Source organism: Arvicola amphibius, chromosome 5, assembly GCF_903992535.2.
Source record: "Arvicola amphibius chromosome 5, mArvAmp1.2, whole genome shotgun sequence".
NCBI lineage: Eukaryota > Metazoa > Chordata > Mammalia > Rodentia > Cricetidae > Arvicola > Arvicola amphibius.
The window spans coordinates 56,770,756-56,791,496 of NC_052051.1; the positions used below are offsets into that span (position 1 = coordinate 56,770,756).

Genomic DNA, 20,741 nt, shown 5'->3' on the forward strand with positions numbered 1-20,741 from the left:
AGGTTCAACCTCAGCACCACAAAAGAAAAAGTCACTGGGAGATTTGGGTCTGCGACTTTCCATTCCAGACTCCGTGCAGAGTAAAGGGCAGGACTCTTCAAGACAAGTGGCTTGCTTCTCCTCCAGACACTGCTTTGGGAACAGAAGGGTTCGATTTGCAGTATGTTTAATACAAAATGGCAGCAGCCGCTGTGCAGCCATAACAAAATTAGCCACAGGGTGTCTAGAGAAATGTACACAGGCAGAGAGACTGGAATTGAGCCAGGCAACCCGGGCCGGCCACAGGGCCTGTGCCTGCTGCCCAGTTGGCTGCAGAAGGTCACATGAGCAGTTCCAGTGCTGGCCCGTGACAGAGCTACGCAGTCAGATTCAGGTGCACCAGGGATGCCATCAAGAGACAATGTTTCATGCTGTCATGGCTAGACCAGGACTCTGTCTTCCATGGATCTGTCACATAGATGTTCTGGAACTGTTTAGACCTTAGGGAAACAGCTAACGAGGACAAGGTTTTTGCCTCTTCCTCAAGAAAAGAGACCGTTAAGAAAACTGGAAGCAGCAGCGCTCCCGCTACACTTGCGTGAAAAGGGCTCCCTGCCAGAGGTTTGCCCCAGCTCAGGAGTAGGGTACCTGCACATCCCAGGTGCCACCCCAGAGAACATCAACTTTGGAACTGGAGAGTAAGGCACTGAAGCCCCTACGAGCCCCAGAAAAACCCAAGTCCTTTGCGCGGTCCATTTTAAGCTTTCCTGACAGACTGGGCTGACATGGCCAGAGAACCCGGCTTCGTGTGGGCGGCGGGCTACCGTGAGAGGGCTTGCCTCTGCTTCTAAAGGAAGGCCTCAGTGCTAGGACCGGGGACAATCGGCCGTGGTGCTAGCGGAAGTCGGCATTGAATGCTCTGCCAATGACCAGCCGTCTCACTTCACTGGTCCCCGCTCCAATCTCATACAGTTTGGCATCTCGAAGGAAGCGGCCCATGGGGAAGTCATTGATGTAGCCATTTCCACCTGTGAAGAGAAACAACAGGTAGATGAGAAAGGGCAGAACTGAAGGCAGCAAGAAAAATGGAGCCAAGGAGTCATTCCCTAGCATCTTCAGGGGTTGGTTTCTTTGCATATAACCTGTGTGCGTTCTCCCAATACTCCACCCCAGTGTAGGCAAATGCTCCACCACTGAGTTATGACCCCAGTTCATATTTTACATATCTCTAGGTTGTTTATATATTCAATGTGATACAAGTGCCATTTAAATAGCTGTTGTATTAGAATGTTTAGGGACCCATGACAAGAGAAGTCTATGTTCATCTCAGGACAATTTTCCTTTTGTCTTACACTTATTTATTTTGTGTGTATGTGTGTGCATGCACAGGTGCCTTGGCACACATGTAGAGGTCAGAGGACAATGTGTGTGTGTGTGTGTGTGTGTGTGTGTGTGTATTTTCTCCTTTAACCATGTGGGTCCTGGGGACCAAACTTCCTTCCTTCTGAGACAGGGTCTGTCATATCCCAGGCTGGCCCTCAACTCACAAAATAGCCAAAGATGACCTTGAACTTCTGATCCTCTAACCTCTAACTTCCTGAGTTCCGGGATCACAGGTGTGTCCTACTGAGTGTGCTACACTGAGCTAGAGCCCAGGTTGGCCAAGAAGTTACTAAGTAGCCCAGGTTGGTCTCAGTCTCGTTGTAATCCTCCTGCTTCAGTTTCCCAAGTGCTGGGATTATAGGTGCGCACTCCCATGCCCAGCCTTTTCTGAATATATTTGATTGTTGGTTGAATGCAGAGAACCCCAGGATATACAGGTTATGGAGGACGGCTGACTAAAGGGAAGAAGAGGCAATGAGGGACGCTTGTTGGGAAGGCATGGGAGAGCTGGTCTAGAAGGTCAGAATGCTGAGGACCTAGACATGGACAGGGCAAAACCTGGGCCTGGGCCTGCACTGTTCACCTGGCGTGCCCAAAGTTCTGGATTCAGTCCCCAGCACCACATACAAACCAGGTGTGGTGGCATATGCCTATAATCCCAGTAGTCAGGAGGTGGAGGCAGGAAGATTGGAAGTTCCAGGTCATCCTCAGCTATACGACATCCTCACACACCTGAGACATCGTTTAAAAAAAAAAAAAAAAAAAAACCAACTGCAGAATCAGCGGCAAGACGTGGAATTCAAACCTAAGCCACTGATGAATGAGGCTGTTCCCCCTGAGACTCTCTCTCCCCATTTCCTGCTGACCTTAGGCCAGGCAGGGAAGATAAGGAACACTTGGAGCCTCTACCGCCCCCCATTTATTTTCCTCTTCCCTTTTTATTTTTGGGGCTTTTCTTTGAGACAGGGTTTCTCTGTGTAGCCTTGACTATCCTGGAATTCACCCCATAAACCAGGCTGGCCTTGAACTCAAGATCCACTGGCTTCTGACTCCTGAGTGCCGGCAGTAAAGATGTGTGCCACCACTACCCTGTGGTTTTTTTTCCTCCTCTTAAAAAATTGATTTTATGTATATGGATGTTTTGCCAGCATGTCTACTCACGACATTTATGCCCGGCACTCTTGGGGGCCACACAAGGAAGCTGGTTCCCCCTAAAACTGCAGTTACAGATGGTTGTGAGCTGTCAGGTGGGTGCTGGGAATAGAACCTGGACCCTCTGGAAGAGAAGCCAGTGTTCTTAACCACTCCGGGCCCCACTCTCTTTACTTACTGATGGCCATTACAAAAACTTCCCTTTCCTCATCGCTGGAGGCAGACAGAGCCTAGAGAGCCAGCATGACTGTGGCTAGCGTAAGTAGATTGAGGGGTGGAGAGTGAGGGCCACTCACCTAAACACTGAATGCCATCCAGGGCTACCTGCGTGGCACACTCGGCTGCATATAGAATCACACCGGCACAGTCCTGTGGGATGAGGCTTTGCTCAGCAGGGTCCTGACAAACACACAGCCCCCCCCCCCCACCGTCCCCGGAGATGACCCACCAATCCGCCTCTTCTTCCCTCAGAGCTGGCCCTCACCTTGGCAACGATGTGGCCTTCATCACAGGCCTTGGCGACGTTGTAGACATACTGTCGACATGCCATGAGGCGGGTGTACATGTCAGCCATCTTTCCCTGCATCAGCTGGGCACAAAGGGAGGCCCTGGGTCAACAGGCTGGGACATTCTAACAACTAAAAGCAGGTCAAGGGCAAGGGCAAGCTGAGGGCCAGGGATGAGGCGCCAGGGGCACAGGGAAGAGATGGGGCTTGCCTAGGACAATGGAGATGGAAAGTGCTCTAGATGAGGCTACAGAGTTGCCGCCTGTGTGGCTAACTTTCGGCAGCTCCTCCCGGCGACAGGTGGAATGAGAAATGCAGCTCCCTTTTCCCCTAAACTCCAGTGCTCGGCAGCTTTACCCTCCAGCCTTGCAGAGTCTAGTTTGTCCGTCTCCAATAGGAATGGGCAGGACAAAGTAATGGCCCTCCAAAGCCAGGCTGACTGGGAAAAGGGCTGCATTCTAAGAACTCAAGCTTGTTTTGCTAGAGGAGGACAATAACCCGAACCACACTGCTATCTCCTCCTCTCCTTTAATCCAGCAAAAGAGGACACTTCAGAAAGTATTTCCCTTACCTGGAACTGGCCGATTTTCTGGCCAAAGGCTTCCCTTACATGCAAATAGGGAATGGTGTGGTCCAGGACAGCCTGCATGATCCTGCCGGGAGAAGACAGCAAGGGGGTGTGATGTCAAGCGGGGTGAAAGGGTGTCAGAGGATTAGGCTTGAGGGTTGAGGTGGGAGGAGGAGGAGCTGAAGTCCCAGAGAGACTGCCTGCTGTATCCCTGACAGCATTGCCTGCCCAGCTCCCAGGCACGGCCTCTGAGATCAGTTGGGTGTGGTGGAGCAGCAGGCAGGTGTCAGAGTCTACGCTTCTTGTTTCACAACCACACTGACTAAGCAGAGTTGCTCTCAGGCCTCACCTGCCATCTGTCACATAATGACACTTCCCTCTGTGTGAAGAAATTAAATACAGGAGGAGATTCTCGAGGATAGAGGATAAACCACAAAGTAGCTTCCTTTGTTCCTCCCTTCCTTATCAGGGGGAGGCTGCTAACCTAACAAGACTGGCAAGCTCAGGTTGCCCCGGGTTTCACACTCATGCAGGGGTGCACTAGCTTCCCCAATAAGCTTCCCCAGGAGGTCCCCAGCCCCCTCACACTTACCCAAGGGGTCCACCTGCCAGCACCAGGCGTTCCAGGTCCAGCCCGCTCATCAATACATAGACTCCCTTACTCTCCTGGCTCAGGATATTAGCAGCTGTCGAGATAAACACCAGAGAGGACCGTTCATAGCCTCTTCACTTTTACACAATGCACTATGTTATACAAGGCACAAAAGCACACTATTTGATCTTCAACTTGGGCGTCCAGCGAGAGGAAAAGATGGCTTTTGTCACTTCAGTCAGAAGCGGAGTTCTCGGGACCCCGCACCGTCCACAACACTACAGGGCCCCAAGTTGTTAAGCCTTTCTTTTCTCACCCTGGACTCCCTAGGGTTGGTTTAGAAGTCACCCTCCCTTCTTCGCTTCTTTCTACACCTGATGTCTACTCATGCAGAAATCAGAGGACTCATTGGATTGAGGCTGTGTGCTTGGGTTCAGGGGTCACCCTTATGTGAGGTCCATGAGAGCTGCTTGTTTGAGAGTCAGGGGGTGGTGACAGAAGCCGATGAGCAGCCACCCCCTAATGAGGACTCAGGAAATGTGGGCAGAATGTTTGGTATAGAAACTTGACAACTTAATCCACCTTTAAGGCTGGTCAATGCATTTTCTGTCTTTTCTAAAAGGCAAGTCTGTATGGATTCTTCCTAGAGACTCTTTCTCGACACGCATCCTGTTTTTGGAAGGTTCACGCTGATACACGAAGCAGTCCTTATTCATGACCAGATCCACGCCCTCGGCTCTCTCACGGCGCTACATAGTGTCACGTTCACAGTTATGGCACAGGGGATAAAATATTCCTGCAAAATCAAATTACCTCTCCTTCATCGAGTCTGGCTTCTGTCAATTTATTTCAGAAGGGCTTTTAGCATCATTACCGAGTGTTATTCAGAGTGTTGTGGTCTGGACACAAAATAGCCCCCTGCGGGCTGGTGTGCTGAAGTCGGGGGCTCTCCGTGCAGCAGTGTTCTGGGGTGGGGTTTGGGACGTGACTGGACCGTGAAGGCTGGCCCAATCAATGGATTAACCCGATGATGGATTCCTAATTTGACGGCATTAATGAGACAATGGAAACACACACAAGGCCTCCAGAAAAATGGGCCACGGGGTGTGTGCCTTTGAGAGTCTAATGGGACTCTGGCCTCTTTTTGATCTCTGCTATTTATCCTGATAAGCGGTTCTCCCCAGGCCCTTCTACCTTTATGCTCTGGCTCACAGTACGTGCAGGAACAATGGAGCCAACAGACCAAAGGCTTGACACCTGAAACCATGAGCCAAAAGAACGTCTTCCTCCTTTAACTCATTTCTGTTGGGTTATTTACAAAGGAGACAAGAAGCCGGCCTAGCGCATGTTGGCTGCACAGGCAAAAGCACAGAGAGATCGAAGGACGTCAGCAGGTGACGGTAGGCCTTACCTTTCACCAGCCTTCATCTGGGCAGGCAAGCAAGCAGCAGCAGGGGCTGTGGCCAGGACAGACAGCTGTCCAACAGCCCTAAGCCCACAGCCTAGCTACATATCACGGAACACGTAACGGTGGTGAACCTCTGTAATGCTGACATGGGCTTCTCCAGCATGCAAAGGAGCCAGGATGGAGACTCCCTTATTCTAGGGACACTTACCAGGAACTTTGCAGTCTTCGAAAACAAGCTCACAGGTGTTGGAGCCCCTCATGCCCAGCTTGTCGAGCTTCTTGGAGGTACTAAAACCAGGCATACCCTTCGCAGGAAACCAAAGGAGGTCCTGGTTAGACTTGCCCCAAGGGGGCCTAGTAAAAGGGAAACTCACTCTACCCACCGATTCGGATACTTGCCCACATTTTACTCCCAAGCTCTCTCTCTGGATGCAAAACTCCAGTCTTCGTGTCCCACCTACTTTCTTCCCAACACCTCTGCCACCAGTCTGCTTCTCCTAAGTTCTCGGGAGCAGTTCTTTCTCAACAAAACTCTCCTCACTCTCCCAGGGACACGACTCTGAAGACACACTCAGAGCCCATGCCAACTCCTCTGTCCCCTTTTCCTTAGCCACCTGTCCCTAAAGGAGCCCCAACTCCAACGGCGAGCACGCTTTGACCAGGGTGACTTGGATGCACAGGTGTCACCAGGTGACAGGGGAGCGAAGGCACATGCTGTTCTGTTACCCCCAGGCCTTTCTAGTTCCCGTCTCAGCCAGCGACTCCTCCTCCTTACGGGGTGCCCTGCCAACTTCTTGCTTAACTTAACCATGTAGTAAACTTCCTACCATTCCCCTGCAGCTAGGTCATCAAACCTCGGTGGCACCTGCCCCTCTTTCTTCACCAACAGTAGACAGATGGTGTGAAGCCAACACCTGCTCCCTTAACTTATCTCCAACCTGTTCCAGGCTGGGGCGCACGCCTTTAATCCCAGCACCTGGGAGGCTGGGGCAGACGGATCTCTGTGAGTTCAAGGGAAGCTTGCTCTATACAGTGAGTTCTAGGCCCGACAGGGCTACACAAAGAGATTCCATCTTAAAAAAAAAAAAAAAACCAAAAACAAAATAAAACAACAAAAGATGAGCCTGGTTTTCTTTTCTATATACAGAAAACTTTGCTGTCTCCTGCTTTTATTTTTTTGGGACAGTCATGCTATACAGTCCTGGACCTTATTACAAGGATCAGGCTAGCCTCAGACTTGCCTCTGCCCGTCAAGTGCCGCTCATATTACAAATACACGTCGCCTTGTCCCGTTCCTGGTTTGTTTAAAACTAAATCAAAACCAAAATGGAACTCTTGAGTTTTAATCTAACTCCTGATGTATCTTGTCCTTGTCCACACTATTGGAGGGACAGTGTCCAAATCGGTATTTGCATTCCCGCCCATGCCTCAGTCTCCCCCACAGTTTCTGCTCAGCCCAGTAAGAAAATCCCATAGCTTCCTTTCCATTTTCTTCTTCCTTGACTCTGTGGACAGACAGCTTTTCTGTCTTCAGACTTGACCCAGCCTCTCTGGGTCTCTTTTTACCTTTTTCCTATAGTGTTGAAAGTCGAACCCAGGGTCTTACGAGCTAAGCAGCTGCTCTACCTCTGAGCAACTGGATCAGCACCAGACCTGACTTCTGGGCTACCCTCCTCAGCTTCTGCTACCCGCCCCCTCCTGGGAGCAAAGCACAGGACACTGAACACTGATTGAATCTCAATCGGCTGGAAAGTCTCTCTGATCCCATGCTCACCTTCTCCACAATGAAGGCTGTGATGCCCCGAGAAGCTGGTACGGCAGACAGATCTGTCTTGGCGTAGACAACGAGGACATCGGCGTCAGGGCCATTGGTGATCCAGAACTTGTTGCCATTCAGAATGTAGTGATCCCCTAAGGGACAGCAGGCCGCTGGCTGTTGGCTGAAGTCTCCTGTCCTGCTTCAGCCAACCAGTCCGGTAATGGCTGCCGCCTTGCTGAGAAGCCATACTGGGAACCCAGCAGAGACCCCCCCTCCCCCAACTGCCCTTTCCAGCTGCCTCATGGCAAGTGGCCTTACCTTTCTTTTCTGCTTTAAGCCTCATGGAGACGACATCAGAGCCAGCATTGGGCTCACTCATGGCCAGGGCTCCAATGAAGTCACCACTGATCAGCTACAAGGAAAACCAAAACCCGCTTTGTTAGGACCTTGGAAGCCCCCTGCAGCAGCTCCCGGGACTGCTCTTCCTGCCCGTGTTCCACCCTGCAAACTCCCCGCAGAGCAAGGTGGAGTAACTCTCTGGAAGGCCTCTTTTTCTTCCACTCCCACATCCACCACTTTTGGCAGCAGTGGGGATTAGCTCCAGGATCTCAGGCGTGCTAAGCAAGGAATTTACCATTGAGTCCTCCCCTCACTCTCCAGTCTTTAGACTTTTAAAAATTATATTTTTATTTATTTGCTCTCTGTGTTTATGTATGCACAAAGGCCACTCTGTGGGTGCGTGCGCACGCTCATATCAGAGGACAATTTGTGGAAGAAAGTTGGTTCTTTCTCCACTATGCGTATCAAAGTCAGGTTATCGAGCTTGGTTGCAGGCAGGTACTTTTACCCACGCCTATTTGCCTTGAGATACAGTCTTGCCAAATCACCCAAGCTGGGACTCATGATCTTCCTGCTTCTGCCTCCAAAGCAGCTGAAACTCCACACATGTCACAAGTCACCACAGCTCTGACTAAAGGCCCCCCCATTTTTATTTTTTTGATAGGGTTTCTCTGTGTAGCCCTGGCTGTCCTAGACCTTGCTTGCTCTATAGACCAAGCTTGCCTTGAACTCAGAGATTCCCGTCTCTGCTGCCTAAGTGCTGGGAACAACGGTGTGAGCCACCACAACACGGTTAGATTTTTTGATTTAAGTGTTTCAAATCAATCTCAGTCATTCTCCTAATTCTGTTTAGCTTGTGGGAACAAGACGAGAATGAGAATCTGCTTGTCCCCACCAAGGGGAGGGCATGTCATACAGTGGCAGTGCCGAGTCGGTACGGATTTCTTCATTCCCGTCTCCTCACCTTGGGAAGGTATTTTTCTTTCTGCGCCTCATTCCCATTGCGGACAATCTGGTTGACGCAGAGGTTGGAGTGGGCACCGTAGCTGAGCCCTATTGCTCCAGAAGCCCGGGATATCTCTTCCATCACCAACACGTGTTCTAGGTAGCCCAGGCCAGAGCCGCCATACTGAACTGGGAGTGGGGCAGTGTGGGAAGCAGAAAGGCAACCAGGTTACATTGGAACAATGACAGGAGTCTTTTATTTTTTGTTTGGTTTTTCGATACAGGGTTTCCCAGTAGCTTTGGAGCCTGTCCTGGAACTAGCTCTTATAGACCAGGCTGGCCTCGAACTCACAGAGATCTGCCTGCCTCTGCCTCCCGAGTGCTGGGATTAAAGGCGTGTGCTTCTACTGCCCGGCAGGAATCTTTTATTAATTAGTAGAAAAGGAACACCCTGGTAGCTATTCCAGGTTCCCCTAGCAAGGCTGGCAGGCTGTTGCCAGGGGCTCTGCTCAGAAGGACGTACACCTTGTTCTGCTTGACACTGGCGGGGAACTGAGCTTCAGAGACTATCACCACCAACTCTGGCTTTATCCTAGACATCTTCAGTGAGGACAAGCAAAAACCTGAGCACCCACTCCTCCAAAAGTTACAGAAGGTGGAAGGAAGCAGATGGATGCAGGAAGAAAGAAAGCAAAGAAACACAAAGGGGGTGGGCGGGAAGGGAGCCATGCTCAGAGCACCAAAACCAGTTACAGACTGGGTATGTGCAGAGGCCTCAAGAAGGTGAGATTCTAAAAAAGATTTACTAGTGTTTTTCCTTACCTATCATGTGTTTAATGCCACACATGTATGGGTGCCCCCCAATACCAGAAGAGCCCCTAGAGCAGTGACTCTCAACCCCTTTGAGAAACCTACCCCCAAAAAATATTTACATCACCATTCACAATGGTGGCAAAATTACAGTTATGAAGTAGCAATAACTTTATAGTTGGGGGTTACCACATGAGGTACTATATTAAAGGGTCGCAGCGTTAGGAAGGTTGAGAACCACTGCCCTGGAGCTACAGTTATAGGCAGTTGAGATCCACACAATGTGGATACCAAGGGCCGAACTTGGTATCTGGAAGACAGGGAATGCTCTTAACCACCGAGCCATCTCTCTGGCCCAGAGGTGAGATTTTAAAGCATAGCTTTGGGAACAAAGTAGGGCCGATACATATATATGTAGCATACTCAACAGGTGTGCACACAGGTATGCATACACACACAGGGATATATAAAAAAATTTTTTTAAAAAGAGGTCTTCAGATCAGGCATACACCTGTAACCCCAGACTTAGAAGGTGGAGGTGGGAAGATCATGAATTCAATGCTGTCTTTGGCTACGTAGCAAAACTCATTGCTGGCCTGGGCTATCTGAGGCCCCATCTCAAAAAATTAGGAGGGAAAGGAAAAGAAAAGAAAATGGAAAAGAGAAAGGAAGCTCGTACTCCTTGAAAGCTGAACCAAAAAAATCCAAGTGTCTAGGTCCGCTGGTCTGAGCTCTCAGGCCACACAATGCTCAGGGGAGCAAAGCTGCCAACTGCAACTCCAGGAAGTAAAATAGGAAACAGAACTCCTGTCTGGCCTTCAAAACTCATCCTTCAGCTGGGGCCTGCTGGTGTAAGCATATGTCTCAGCCACCTGAGAGCCAGGAAGAACACATTCAAGTCTTACCTGGCTACGGAGGGAGTTCAAGGCCACCTAGGGCAACTTGGTGAGATCCAGACTCAAGATAAAACAATAGGAAAAGAGGTGGGGATGTAGCTCAGTGTTAGGGTTCATGTCTGGCGTGTGCAAGGCCTTAGGTTCAATCCCCAGCACAAACAATAGCCCTGGCTATCTTTTCGAAGTTCCCACTTGAAAGGACTTTATCTGAATTCTTGTTTGTATTTTTGTTTATTTGTTTTTGTTTTCTGAGCCAGGGTTCCTCTGTGTAACAATCTTAGCTGTCCTGGAACTTGTTCTGTAGACCAGGCTGGCCTCAAACTCATAGAGATCCATCCATCTCCCTCTGCCTCCAGAGTGTTGGAATTAAAGGCACCACTCGTTTCTGTCATGTTGGGGACAGGCATTCTAGCAACTGAGCTATATTCTCAGCTTCTTCCTCAGAGTTTCATATACCTCAGGGTGGCCTTGAACCTCCAACCTTCCTACCTCTGTCTCTCAAGTGCTGGGGATACAGGAGTTTAATCACACAGCCTGGCTTCATTCAGCCCCTTGATTTTAAATTGCTTCTTTGTTTCATTAAATACATTCTGATTCAGAAACATATTATGTTGGGCTAGATCATAAACCCTCAAAGCACAAAGAGAATCTTGTTAGGGGGTTGCCAATAGGCCGTTCCCTATGTCAATGTGAAGCTTGCTCACATTGACATGTTTTAAATGAATCATTAAACAGTTTCATTGTATCACCAGGGTAAGTTTCCAGGGTCAACTCAAACCCCAGGAGGATGTAAGGTGAAATATACAGACACGGGTCAAACCAACACCTGTACCTTTGGTTTCCAGACCTGTCTCTGATATCAAATCCAGCCACATCTCTTACATAAATAAAACGGCACTATAATTTATGCATACCTGCCCATATCCTCTAAATCTTCTACTGCTCATATGTAAATAGTGCATGCTTTGTACAAATATTAGTATTTATACAAATACTTGTGCAAATATTAGCTTTATTCCCCCTTAAACATTTATTTATTTTATGCACACGGGTGTTTGCCTGTATGTATGTATGTGTACCATGAGCACACCTGGTGCCCTTGGTTGACAGAAGATCTCCTGCAACCGGAGTCAATGGATGGATGTGAGACACCATTTGGGTGCTGGGAACCAGAGGTGGGTCCTTTGCAAGAGCAACCAGTGCTCTTCACCATTGAGCCATCTCTCCAGCTACACCCCCACAACCCCTTTTCGAGTGAGGATCTTAGCTCTGTAGCCCAGGTTGGCTCTGGACTTCCAGTCTTCCTGCCTTAGCCTTCCAAGTATGGGATTAGACAGTTGCTCTGCTGGGCAGTGGTAGCTCACACCTCTAATCCCAGCACCCAGGAGGCAAAGGCCAGTGGATCTCTGAGTTCCAGGTCAGCCTGGTCTGCAGAGGCAGTTCCAGGACAGCTGGGGCTACATGAGAAACTCTGTTTTGATTAAAAAAAAAACCACAAAAACAAACAAACAAAAAACTTAAACCAAACAAACAAATGAGAGAGAGAGAGACAGAGAGAGACAGAGAGAGACAGAGAGAGAGAGAGAGTTAAGGCCAGGGGCGTGGCTGAATGAGGAGGCCAACAGTTCAGGCTGTCATGGCAGCCCAGGCAGAGTCTTTTCCTGGAAGGCAACACAGAACCATAATATACTAGCGTCCTGCCTTTTTACCCCAAACAAGTTGTAACACACACAAGGGATACTGGGCAGGCCTAAGAGCCTACAAAACTCAAGATCATCATGGGACCACCTTACCTGAGGACCCAGACATCCCTCTTAGTACCATTTCTGACCCCAAATGAGCTTGGTGGACAGGCCGTGAGCAGAGTACTTTTCCTAAAGATTCCCACGTACAGGCCACTAGTGAGACAGAGCTCAGGGGTCCCTGAGGGAACCGATCCACTAAGACAGTTATTCTATACTCCCCCAAATCGTCTGGAGGCATCTGTAGAGCATGCAGATTCCATAGGATGCAAGGCTCTCATTAAACCTTCAGCATGGAATTAAAAAAATAGCAGGTCAAGAAGTCTGAGAGATCCTGCCTTTTTGCCATTCCTAAGGATGATGTCAACGGGCACTGCTTCAGGTTCAAGGATGAGGAAGTCCTTTGGGAATGATCTTTTCCTTCTCTTTTTGTTTAACTATTGATTTCTGCGTGTGTGTATGAGTGCACGTATGTATGATGCACGTGCACATGTGTATGTGAGTGTACACACTCCTGTGGACACGCGGAGGTCAGAGGAAGATATTGGGCATCCTCTTCTATCACTCTCTACCTTGTCCCTTTTTTTCTTTTTTTTTGAGGCAGAGTTTCTCTGTGTAGCCCTGGCTGTCCTGGAACTCGCTCTGTAGATCAGGCTGGCCTCAAATTCACAGAGATTCGCCTGCCTCTGGTGGGATTAAAGGCGTGTGCCACCATGTGCTATGGGACAATGGTCTTCTACCCTATAAAGATTTGTCACTTGTATTGCTTTAATAAAACGCTGATTAGCCAGTAGTCAGGCAGGAAGTATAGGCGGAAGCGACCAGAACAGGACAATTCTAGAAAGAGGAAAGAAAGGCTCAGTCTGCAGTCGTCACCCAGACACAAAGGAAGCAAGATGAGAATGCCTCACTGATAAAAGGTACCAAGCCACATGGCTAACAGACAAGATTATGGGTTAATATAAGTTATAAGTGTTAATAAGAATTCTGAGCTAATAGGCCAACCAGTTTATAATTAATGTAGGCCTCTGTGTGTTTCTTTGGGACTGAACGGCTGCGGGACTGGGTGGGACAGAAACCTCTGTCAACAATCATGCCTGGCTTATGTTGTTCTTTTTAAGGTAGGGTCTCTCACTGAACCCAGAACTCATGTTTTTTGGCTAGGACAGCAGCATGTGAGCCCCAGCAAGCCCCAGCAAGCCTCCAGTCACTTCTGGGATCCCAGGCAAAGGAGGACAGGCCTGGCTTTTACAGAGTGCTGCGCTCTGAGCTCTGGTCCTCATGTTGACACAGCCAATGCTCTTAGCTTGAGCCTTCTCTCCAGCCCCTTGCTTTCGCTTTTCTGAATCAGGGTCTCACTCTGTAGCCTAGGCTGGTCGGGAACTTACTGTATAGCACAGGCTGACCTTGAACTCAGAGCTGCCCTTCTGTTTCAGGCCCCTGAATGTTGGGAGTAAGGAATGTGCCACCATGCCTGCTTTCCTTTGCAGCTGTTTTAGCAAAAGAGAGAGTCTCTTCAGGGAGAGAAGCCATACTCACCAGGGGCTGTGATGCCCAGTACTCCCAGGCTCCCCAGCTGCTTCCAGAACTCCTACCAACAGAACAGAGTGGGGCGAGTTTCAAGCTGGCAGTTAGCCAGGACAGCAAGACCAAGCCATTCAAAGAAAGCAACTATACACTTAGGCAGGCCCCTGTCAGCAGGAGATGGGGTGCACCCTTCTGGGCACCAGCGCAAAAACAGCGATGCTCCAAAAGCCGCCACTCCCACCCTCGGCCTCGCAACTCACTCTCAGGTTCTTGAACTCGTTGCTCTGATCAATCTCTTGGGCTTTGGGGGCCAGGTTCTCATGCACGAACTTAGATACAGTCTGACGAAGCTAGAGGAGAAAGTTAGACAGAGGCTATTGAAACCAAGATGTGATTGCCACTGAGAGTAATGTCCCTGTGGCTGAAGGCCACAGGCACCCTCACCATGTAGTGTCAGGTCAGGGCTTAGGGGTCCCACTGAACTATGCTTCTTCAGAAGCATCAGAAAGGAGGGAGCTTCGCTGGGCAGTGGTGGCGCACACATTTAATCCCAGCACAAGGGAGGCAGAGGCAGGTGGATCTTTGTGAGTCTGAGGCCAGCCTGGTCGAAAAGAGCTAGTTCAGGACAGGCACCAAAGCTACAGAGAAACCTTGTCTTGAAAAAAAAATCAAAAAGAAAGAAAGAAAGAAAGAAAGAAAGAAAGAAAGAAAGAAAGAAAGAAAGGAGGGAGCTTCAACTGAGAAAACGCCTCTATAAGACCCCACTGTAGATAAGCTTATAGAGCATTTTGCATTTTCTTTTTTCTTTCTTTTTTGTTTTTTCGAAACAAGGTTTCTCTGTGTAGCTTTGGAACTTGTTCTGGAACTCACTCTGTAGATCAGGCTGGCCTTGAACTCACAGAGATCCTCCCGAGTGCTGGGATTAAAGGTGTGCGCCACCACCGCCCAGCTTGGGCATTTTCTTAATTAGTGATCAATGCGGGAGGACACAGTCTATTGTGGGTATGGCCACCCCTGGAGGGGGTGGTCCTGGGTTCTGTAAGTTAGCAGGCTGAGCAAGCCCTGAGGAGCAAGCCAGTAAGCAGCACCTCCATATAAACCCTGCCACCAAGTTCCAGTTTTGTTCAAGTTCCTGCCCTGACTTCCTTCAACGTGGAATTGTAAACCTTTTCCTCCCCAACTTGCTTTTTGGTCATGGCGTTCGCCATAACAATAGTAAATAGGACAGTAATATTCCCCCTCTTTATTAACGTTCTTGGTAGCTGGGTGGTGGTGGCTCGCACCTCTAATCTCAACACTTGAGAGGCAGAGGCAAGTGAATCTCTGTGAGTTCAAGGTCAGCCTGGACTACAGAGTGAGTTCCAGGACAGCAGGGGGGCTACACAGAGGGATTGTTTTGAAAAACGCAAAAAGATTCTTGGTTTAGACATCTTGGAAATGATTACGACATTGCCATTTTATTAATTTTAAGACTGAATTTTGCCCAAGTTGGCCTTGAACTCATGTACCCCAGTCCCTCAAGCATTAAAGATGATTGTTAAGATGCTGCTTCCCTGCATAAATTTATTCCATGCCTTCCTGCTGTACTACTCAGAGTAACACACAAGCCTCTAAGCCAGTCCGCACATCCTGTCCTCCACTGGCCATCCAGCCTTCCCCTATACCCATTCACGGCACTGCAGACACTCTCCCTTGGTCCCAACACTTGCCAATCTCTCCACCACCCTTGAGACTGTGGCTAAAAGAGATTACTCAATTAGATGAGACACTGCCCTGCTGGGAAAACTAGAGCCCTAGCCCTGAGCACCAGAGACCCAGGTGTGAAGCCCGAGGTCTCCAGAGCGGCTCTCTGACAACCATACAGCCAGGGGCTGCTTCTGTTCTTCGTTTGTAAAATCACATTTATTTGTTTTGTGTGTGCATGGCGGAGTACCACTGCCATGTCTAGGTCAGGGGACGACTTTTGGGGTCAGTTCTCTCTCGCTACCACGTGGGTCCTGAGACTCAAACTCAGGTCAGCAGATTTAGTGGCAAGCGCCCTTGACCACTGGGCCATCTTGCTGGCCTATTTTGATGCAATGAGACTAGGGCTATGGGAGAATCACAGACCCAAGCACTTCACGCAGCCTCTAAGTGACACAGCCTCCTGCCCCCAGCTAGAGCTCGGGTTCAGCTCCGCTTGTAACTGCACTCTTCATTTCTCTGCCCCGCCCCCACCTTTCACTTGGCTACAAGAGCAAAACTTACTTAATAGTTAACTTCTTCCCATCTGAAGCCAGAGTTTGCCATGTCATCCAAGCCTTGCCAAACTACTACAGAAGAACATCACAGGCTGGAGAGATGGCTTAGCAGGTTAAATGTGCACCTTGTGAGCCTGAAGGCCTGCGTTTAGTGCCCCCTGAATCCGTGGAAAGGTGAGACCACGCTCTACAAAGCTGTCTTATTACCGCCACATATACACACAATAATAATACAGCTCAAAAAAAAAAAAAAAAAAAAAACAAACCACTATAAAAAGGCTTGTTATAGCAGCACGGAAGCAGGCAGATCTCTATGAGTCCAGCTAGGTAGGTCTATATAGTGAGACACTGTCTCAGAGAGAGAGAGAGAGAGAGAGAGAGAGAGAGAGAGAGAAAGAATATTATAGGATAGAATATGTTCAAAGTCTATGGAAAAGTCCTTATGCAACCTAACGCCATGTACAATGAATACACACAAATGGTGTATGTTTTTGGGGGGTGCATGCTTATCTATAATCCTAGCACTCAGGAAGCTGGGCAGGAAGATACTAAAATGTCCAGGCCAGCTTAGCCACTTAGCAACATCCTGTCTCAAAACAAGGCACAGTATAAAATACCAACTACAAACAAAGGCAATCCTCTTTACGGTACTCAGAGTCAGGCCAGTGCACAGCAACAACAATGATCTAGAAAGGCAAGTGCGGGGCTAGACGACCGGTCAGCGGTTAAGAGCATGTGCTGGGTAGTTGTATTTTTTTCTTTTAAAAAAATCAACTTGATACAAGCTAGGGTCATTGGAAATCAGGGCGCTTCCATTGAGAAAAAGCCTCCACATGATCCAGCTGTAGACAAGCTTGTAGGGCATTTTCTTAATTAGTGATCAACGGGGGAGGGTCTAGTCTATTGTGGGTGGGGCCACCCCAGAGTGAGGGGTGGGTCTGGGCTCTATGGGAAAGGCTGAGCAAGCCAGGAGCAAGCCAGTTAGCAGCACCCCCCATGACCTCTGCATCAGCTCCTGCCTCCAGGTTGCTGCCCTGTTTGAATTCTTGTCCTGACTTCCTTCAATGATGGACTAAGGTGTGGAAGTGGAAGACAAATTAACCCTTTCCTCCTCATGCTTTCAGTCATGTTGTTTTTGTTTTTTTTTCTTTCTTTTTTTTAAAAGTATTTATTTATTATGTATACAATATTCTGTCTGTGTGTATGCCTGCTGGCCAGAAGAGGGCACCAGACCTCCTTACAGATGGTTGTGAGCCACCATGTGGTTGCTGGGAATTGAACTCAGGACCTTTGGAAGAGCAGGCAATGCTCTTAACCTCTGAGCCATCTCCAGCCCCCAGTCATGTTGTTTTACTGAAACAATGGTAACCCTAACCAGGACAGAAGCTGGTACCAGGACAGTGTCTGTGACAGACCTGACTATGTCGTTTTGGGGAGGATTATGGGAGGACTTTGTGACTCTGAGCTAGAAAAGTCACGGAATGTTCGCAGCTGGGTGAACTGTCGTAGGTGTCTGGGAGATAAGAGAGTTGAGAGAAACGCCGAGGATGGAGGCCTGGCTTGCGAAGTTCCACAGGGAAGTTTGAGAGTCACTAAAGAATTTATTGGGGCCGTTGCATATTTTGGGTTAAGAATCTGTGGTTCTGGTGAGCTGGGGCTGAAGAATCAGCTGTGATTAACAAGATGCCAGAACCACTACAGTGAAGCCTTTGCTTTGCTAGGACAATCGATGCTGGAGCTTAGGAAGTAGTGTTGTGTGAGAAGAGCCCAGCATCAAGGAGGTGAAATCTGGTGTTTCCTCAGAGGCAGCACACAGAAACTGAGGTGCAGAGGCGACCAAGGTTGTACCTTGTGCTGGCAGCTGAACGTGATCATGTGTAAGAGTCACCCAGGGATGTGTTTGTGTCAAACTGACCAGAGGTCACTTGTGCTGGCTACTTTTACGTCAGTTTGACACAAGCTAGGGTCATCAGAGAGGTGGGAGCCTCAGTTGAGGAGATGCCTCCATAAGATTGGCTGTAGACGGGCTGGAGAGATGGCTCAGAGGTTAAGAGCATTGGGTGCTCTTCCAGAGGTCCTGAGTTGAATTCCCAGTAACCACATGGTGGCTCACAACCATCTGTAATGAGAACTTGCACCCTCTTCTGGCCTGCAGACTTACATGCAGACAGAACACTGTATTCATAATAAATAAGCAAATCTTAAAAAAAAAAAAGGCATTTTCTTAACTAGTAATTGATGGGGGAGATCACAGTGTGGCCATCCTTGGGCAGTTGTTTCTGGGGTCTCTAAGAAAGCAGGCCGAGCAAGCCATGAGGAGCAAGTCAGTAAACAGCACCCCTCCATGGCCTCCGCATCAGCTCCTCCCTCTCAGTTCCTGCCCTGTTTGTACTGCTGTCCTGACTTCCTTCAATGATGGACTAAGATGTAGAAGTGTAAGCCAAATAAAATAAGCCCTTTCCTTCCTAAGTTGCTTTTCGTAATGGTGTTTTATTGCAACAGTGATAATCCTACCAAAGACTTCCCGCCTCTGCAGATGACCTAGGTTCGATTCCAAGCACTCCAATTCCAGGGGATAGGATACCATCTTTTAACCTCTGCTAGCACCGGGTGGGCGCGTGGGGCACACACACATTCTGACAGAAACACTTGTACACATAAAGTAAGTAAACATAAGAATTGGTTAAAAAGGTAAATGAGTTCACCAGCAAACACCCAATTCCTTTATTACTATAGTATGGCACAGAGACAAAAATGATATTCTATATGAACATTAATGTGCCAGATGCTTAGGAACACGACTGTGGTAGGGAAACCCACAGATTCAGCTGGCCCGAGCTAGTGGGAGGACACTGATTCTGGACTGACAGTTGGGGCACCTGCATAGGACCAAACTGGGCCCCCTGAAAACAGCTGACGATGGTGTGGCTTGGGCAGTGTGTGGGGCCATGGGCAGTGGGACCAGGATCTAATTTCTAGTGCATGAACTGACTTTGTGGAGCCCATTCTCTATGGAAAGATATCTTGCTCAGCCTAGGCACGGGGATGAGGGGGGAGAGGAGAAAGGGCCTTGGTCCTGTCTCAAGGAGGTGATGGGACGAACTTAGTTGACTTCCCAGGGCAAGCCTTACCCTCTCTGAGGAGCAGATGGAGGGGGGAGGAGTGGGAGGAGAGGAGGGAGGGATTACTGGGATTGGCATGTAAATAAATCAATAAATAACAGTAACACACGACTGTGGGAAAGTTACATCCTAAAAGTATGTTTGCCCAAAGATCTGAATGCAACCACTGTTCTCTAGGCCATAGAGAACACAACAGGTTGGGAACTAGTCAACACTAAGGCTAGTGGAACAACAAGCTGGGGCCTTAGTATCCCAGGTTATGACAGTCTTCGGCCTGGGGTTTCCAGACTCTTCCTCCACCTAGGCTGACATTCATAGCACAACACTGGCCCTTGTACACATCTGACTCAAGAAACATTGTGTGCGAAACAATCACTCCTTAGGACTTTTCTTAGGCAATCTACAGCAACTGCTTAATGCATACATTGCTGGGACCCGAGCCATCCCGGGAAGTATTTACTAGCTTTATTTAGAGCCTTAAACCCAGCAATAAGGGTGGACAAGCAATCTGTGAACACATCCTTCAAGGTCTTCTTCAGCCTTGTGCTCTAGGCCTTGAGGAAGGGAAGAAAGCAAACTAAGGGTGCTTTTCAGAATTCCTTAAGTCTCCCACTGGGGAAAAAAAAAACCCAATGCCTTGTTGGTTATGGATCAACCATAATCTCAACCCTCAATTGATAACCACAACTTAAAGCCCATGCCTTTAAACCCCTCACTCTGGAGGCAGAAGCAATCAGACACACTAGAGTTCAAGGCCAGCCTGGTCTACAAAGGCAGAGTCCAGGCAGAATACAGAAGGAAGGGGATCGATACACGTAGAGAATTGGCTGGAGTCTGAGTGGACGCATGACTGCCACTAGGGGCAGGGCCAACCAATCCTCCCACCCAAACGCCACCAGTCTCCCGGGAGCTTTGGTTCTTTTACTCTTCTGTCTCCTCCTAGCAGCTCTGCCTTGCTGTCTGTTGCAAATATTCCCTCATTAGAGATAACGATGAGTCAGAGGCTTGGCATTAGCTAAGAGTAGGAAGGGAACAAACAGTCCCTTTCCCTGGCTTTCTAGTGACGCTTCCAAGGCCCGGCAGGCACAAATTACTTGTGGGATGGGACCCGGGCCACGAGGCCTTCGGGCCGGCCTCCCTACCTGCTTCTGCTCCTCGTTTAACCCGTTGATAGCATCGTCCACAGGCAGCATCGAGTGAGCCCGCTGCGGGACAGCGAGGGGCGATGGCCGCAGTCTCCAACTGGACACCCGTCGCCCCAGCAGCCTGATCGCAGTCGCCATCTCTGCTTTGCACCGGGAGCTTCGGCTGCATTAGCTCCACCAATCTAGTCTCACAACTCTGTCCAATTGGAGAGGGGGTGGGGCTTCAGCAGCCAATCACACGCGGAGACCAGCCGACAGCTTTGCTGCTCTTGCAGTCTCGCAAACCAATCAGTCGTGAGGCGGTAGCCTGCCTCCGGTAGTTGCCGCCCGCTGTACTTTCTTTCCTGAATCTCTTTCCCGGGAAAGAAGAGCCCACAATATAGTATCTCGTTGTGCTGAGATTGTAACCTTTAACCGCAGAAGACTACCTTCGGGGAAAAGCAGGTACTCCAACATAAGATGGACCGAGCGCATGTTTGGAGGAATAAACTGTCCAAACAGATCTAGGCTAGAGATCTGTAAAGACTCTCTTGCCGACTCTGGTTTAAAACAGTAAGAGTCGCTTTGTTATGTAACAGGTCCTCCAGATACTAGAAGGACGTTTTCTCGACAGGGCAGAAAGGGAAGA

At 49.1% G+C, this 20,741-nt stretch overlaps 1 protein-coding gene across 1 annotated transcript; it reads right to left on the reverse strand.

The window, feature by feature from the left end:
* Positions 1 to 149: 149 nt before the first annotated feature.
* Ivd (isovaleryl-CoA dehydrogenase) lies at positions 150 to 20,287 on the reverse strand. Its single transcript, XM_038330339.2, has 12 exons — positions 20,111 to 20,287; positions 13,867 to 13,956; positions 13,619 to 13,670; positions 8,651 to 8,820; positions 7,666 to 7,759; positions 7,363 to 7,499; positions 5,797 to 5,893; positions 4,181 to 4,274; positions 3,592 to 3,673; positions 2,999 to 3,103; positions 2,811 to 2,883; positions 150 to 1,007 (listed from the first exon to the last, which is right to left on the reverse strand). Exons 1-12 carry the CDS (start codon positions 20,249 to 20,251, stop codon positions 874 to 876), a joined length of 1,269 nt encoding a protein of 422 aa, XP_038186267.1. The 5' UTR covers positions 20,252 to 20,287; the 3' UTR covers positions 150 to 873.
* Positions 20,288 to 20,741: the final 454 nt, after the last annotated feature.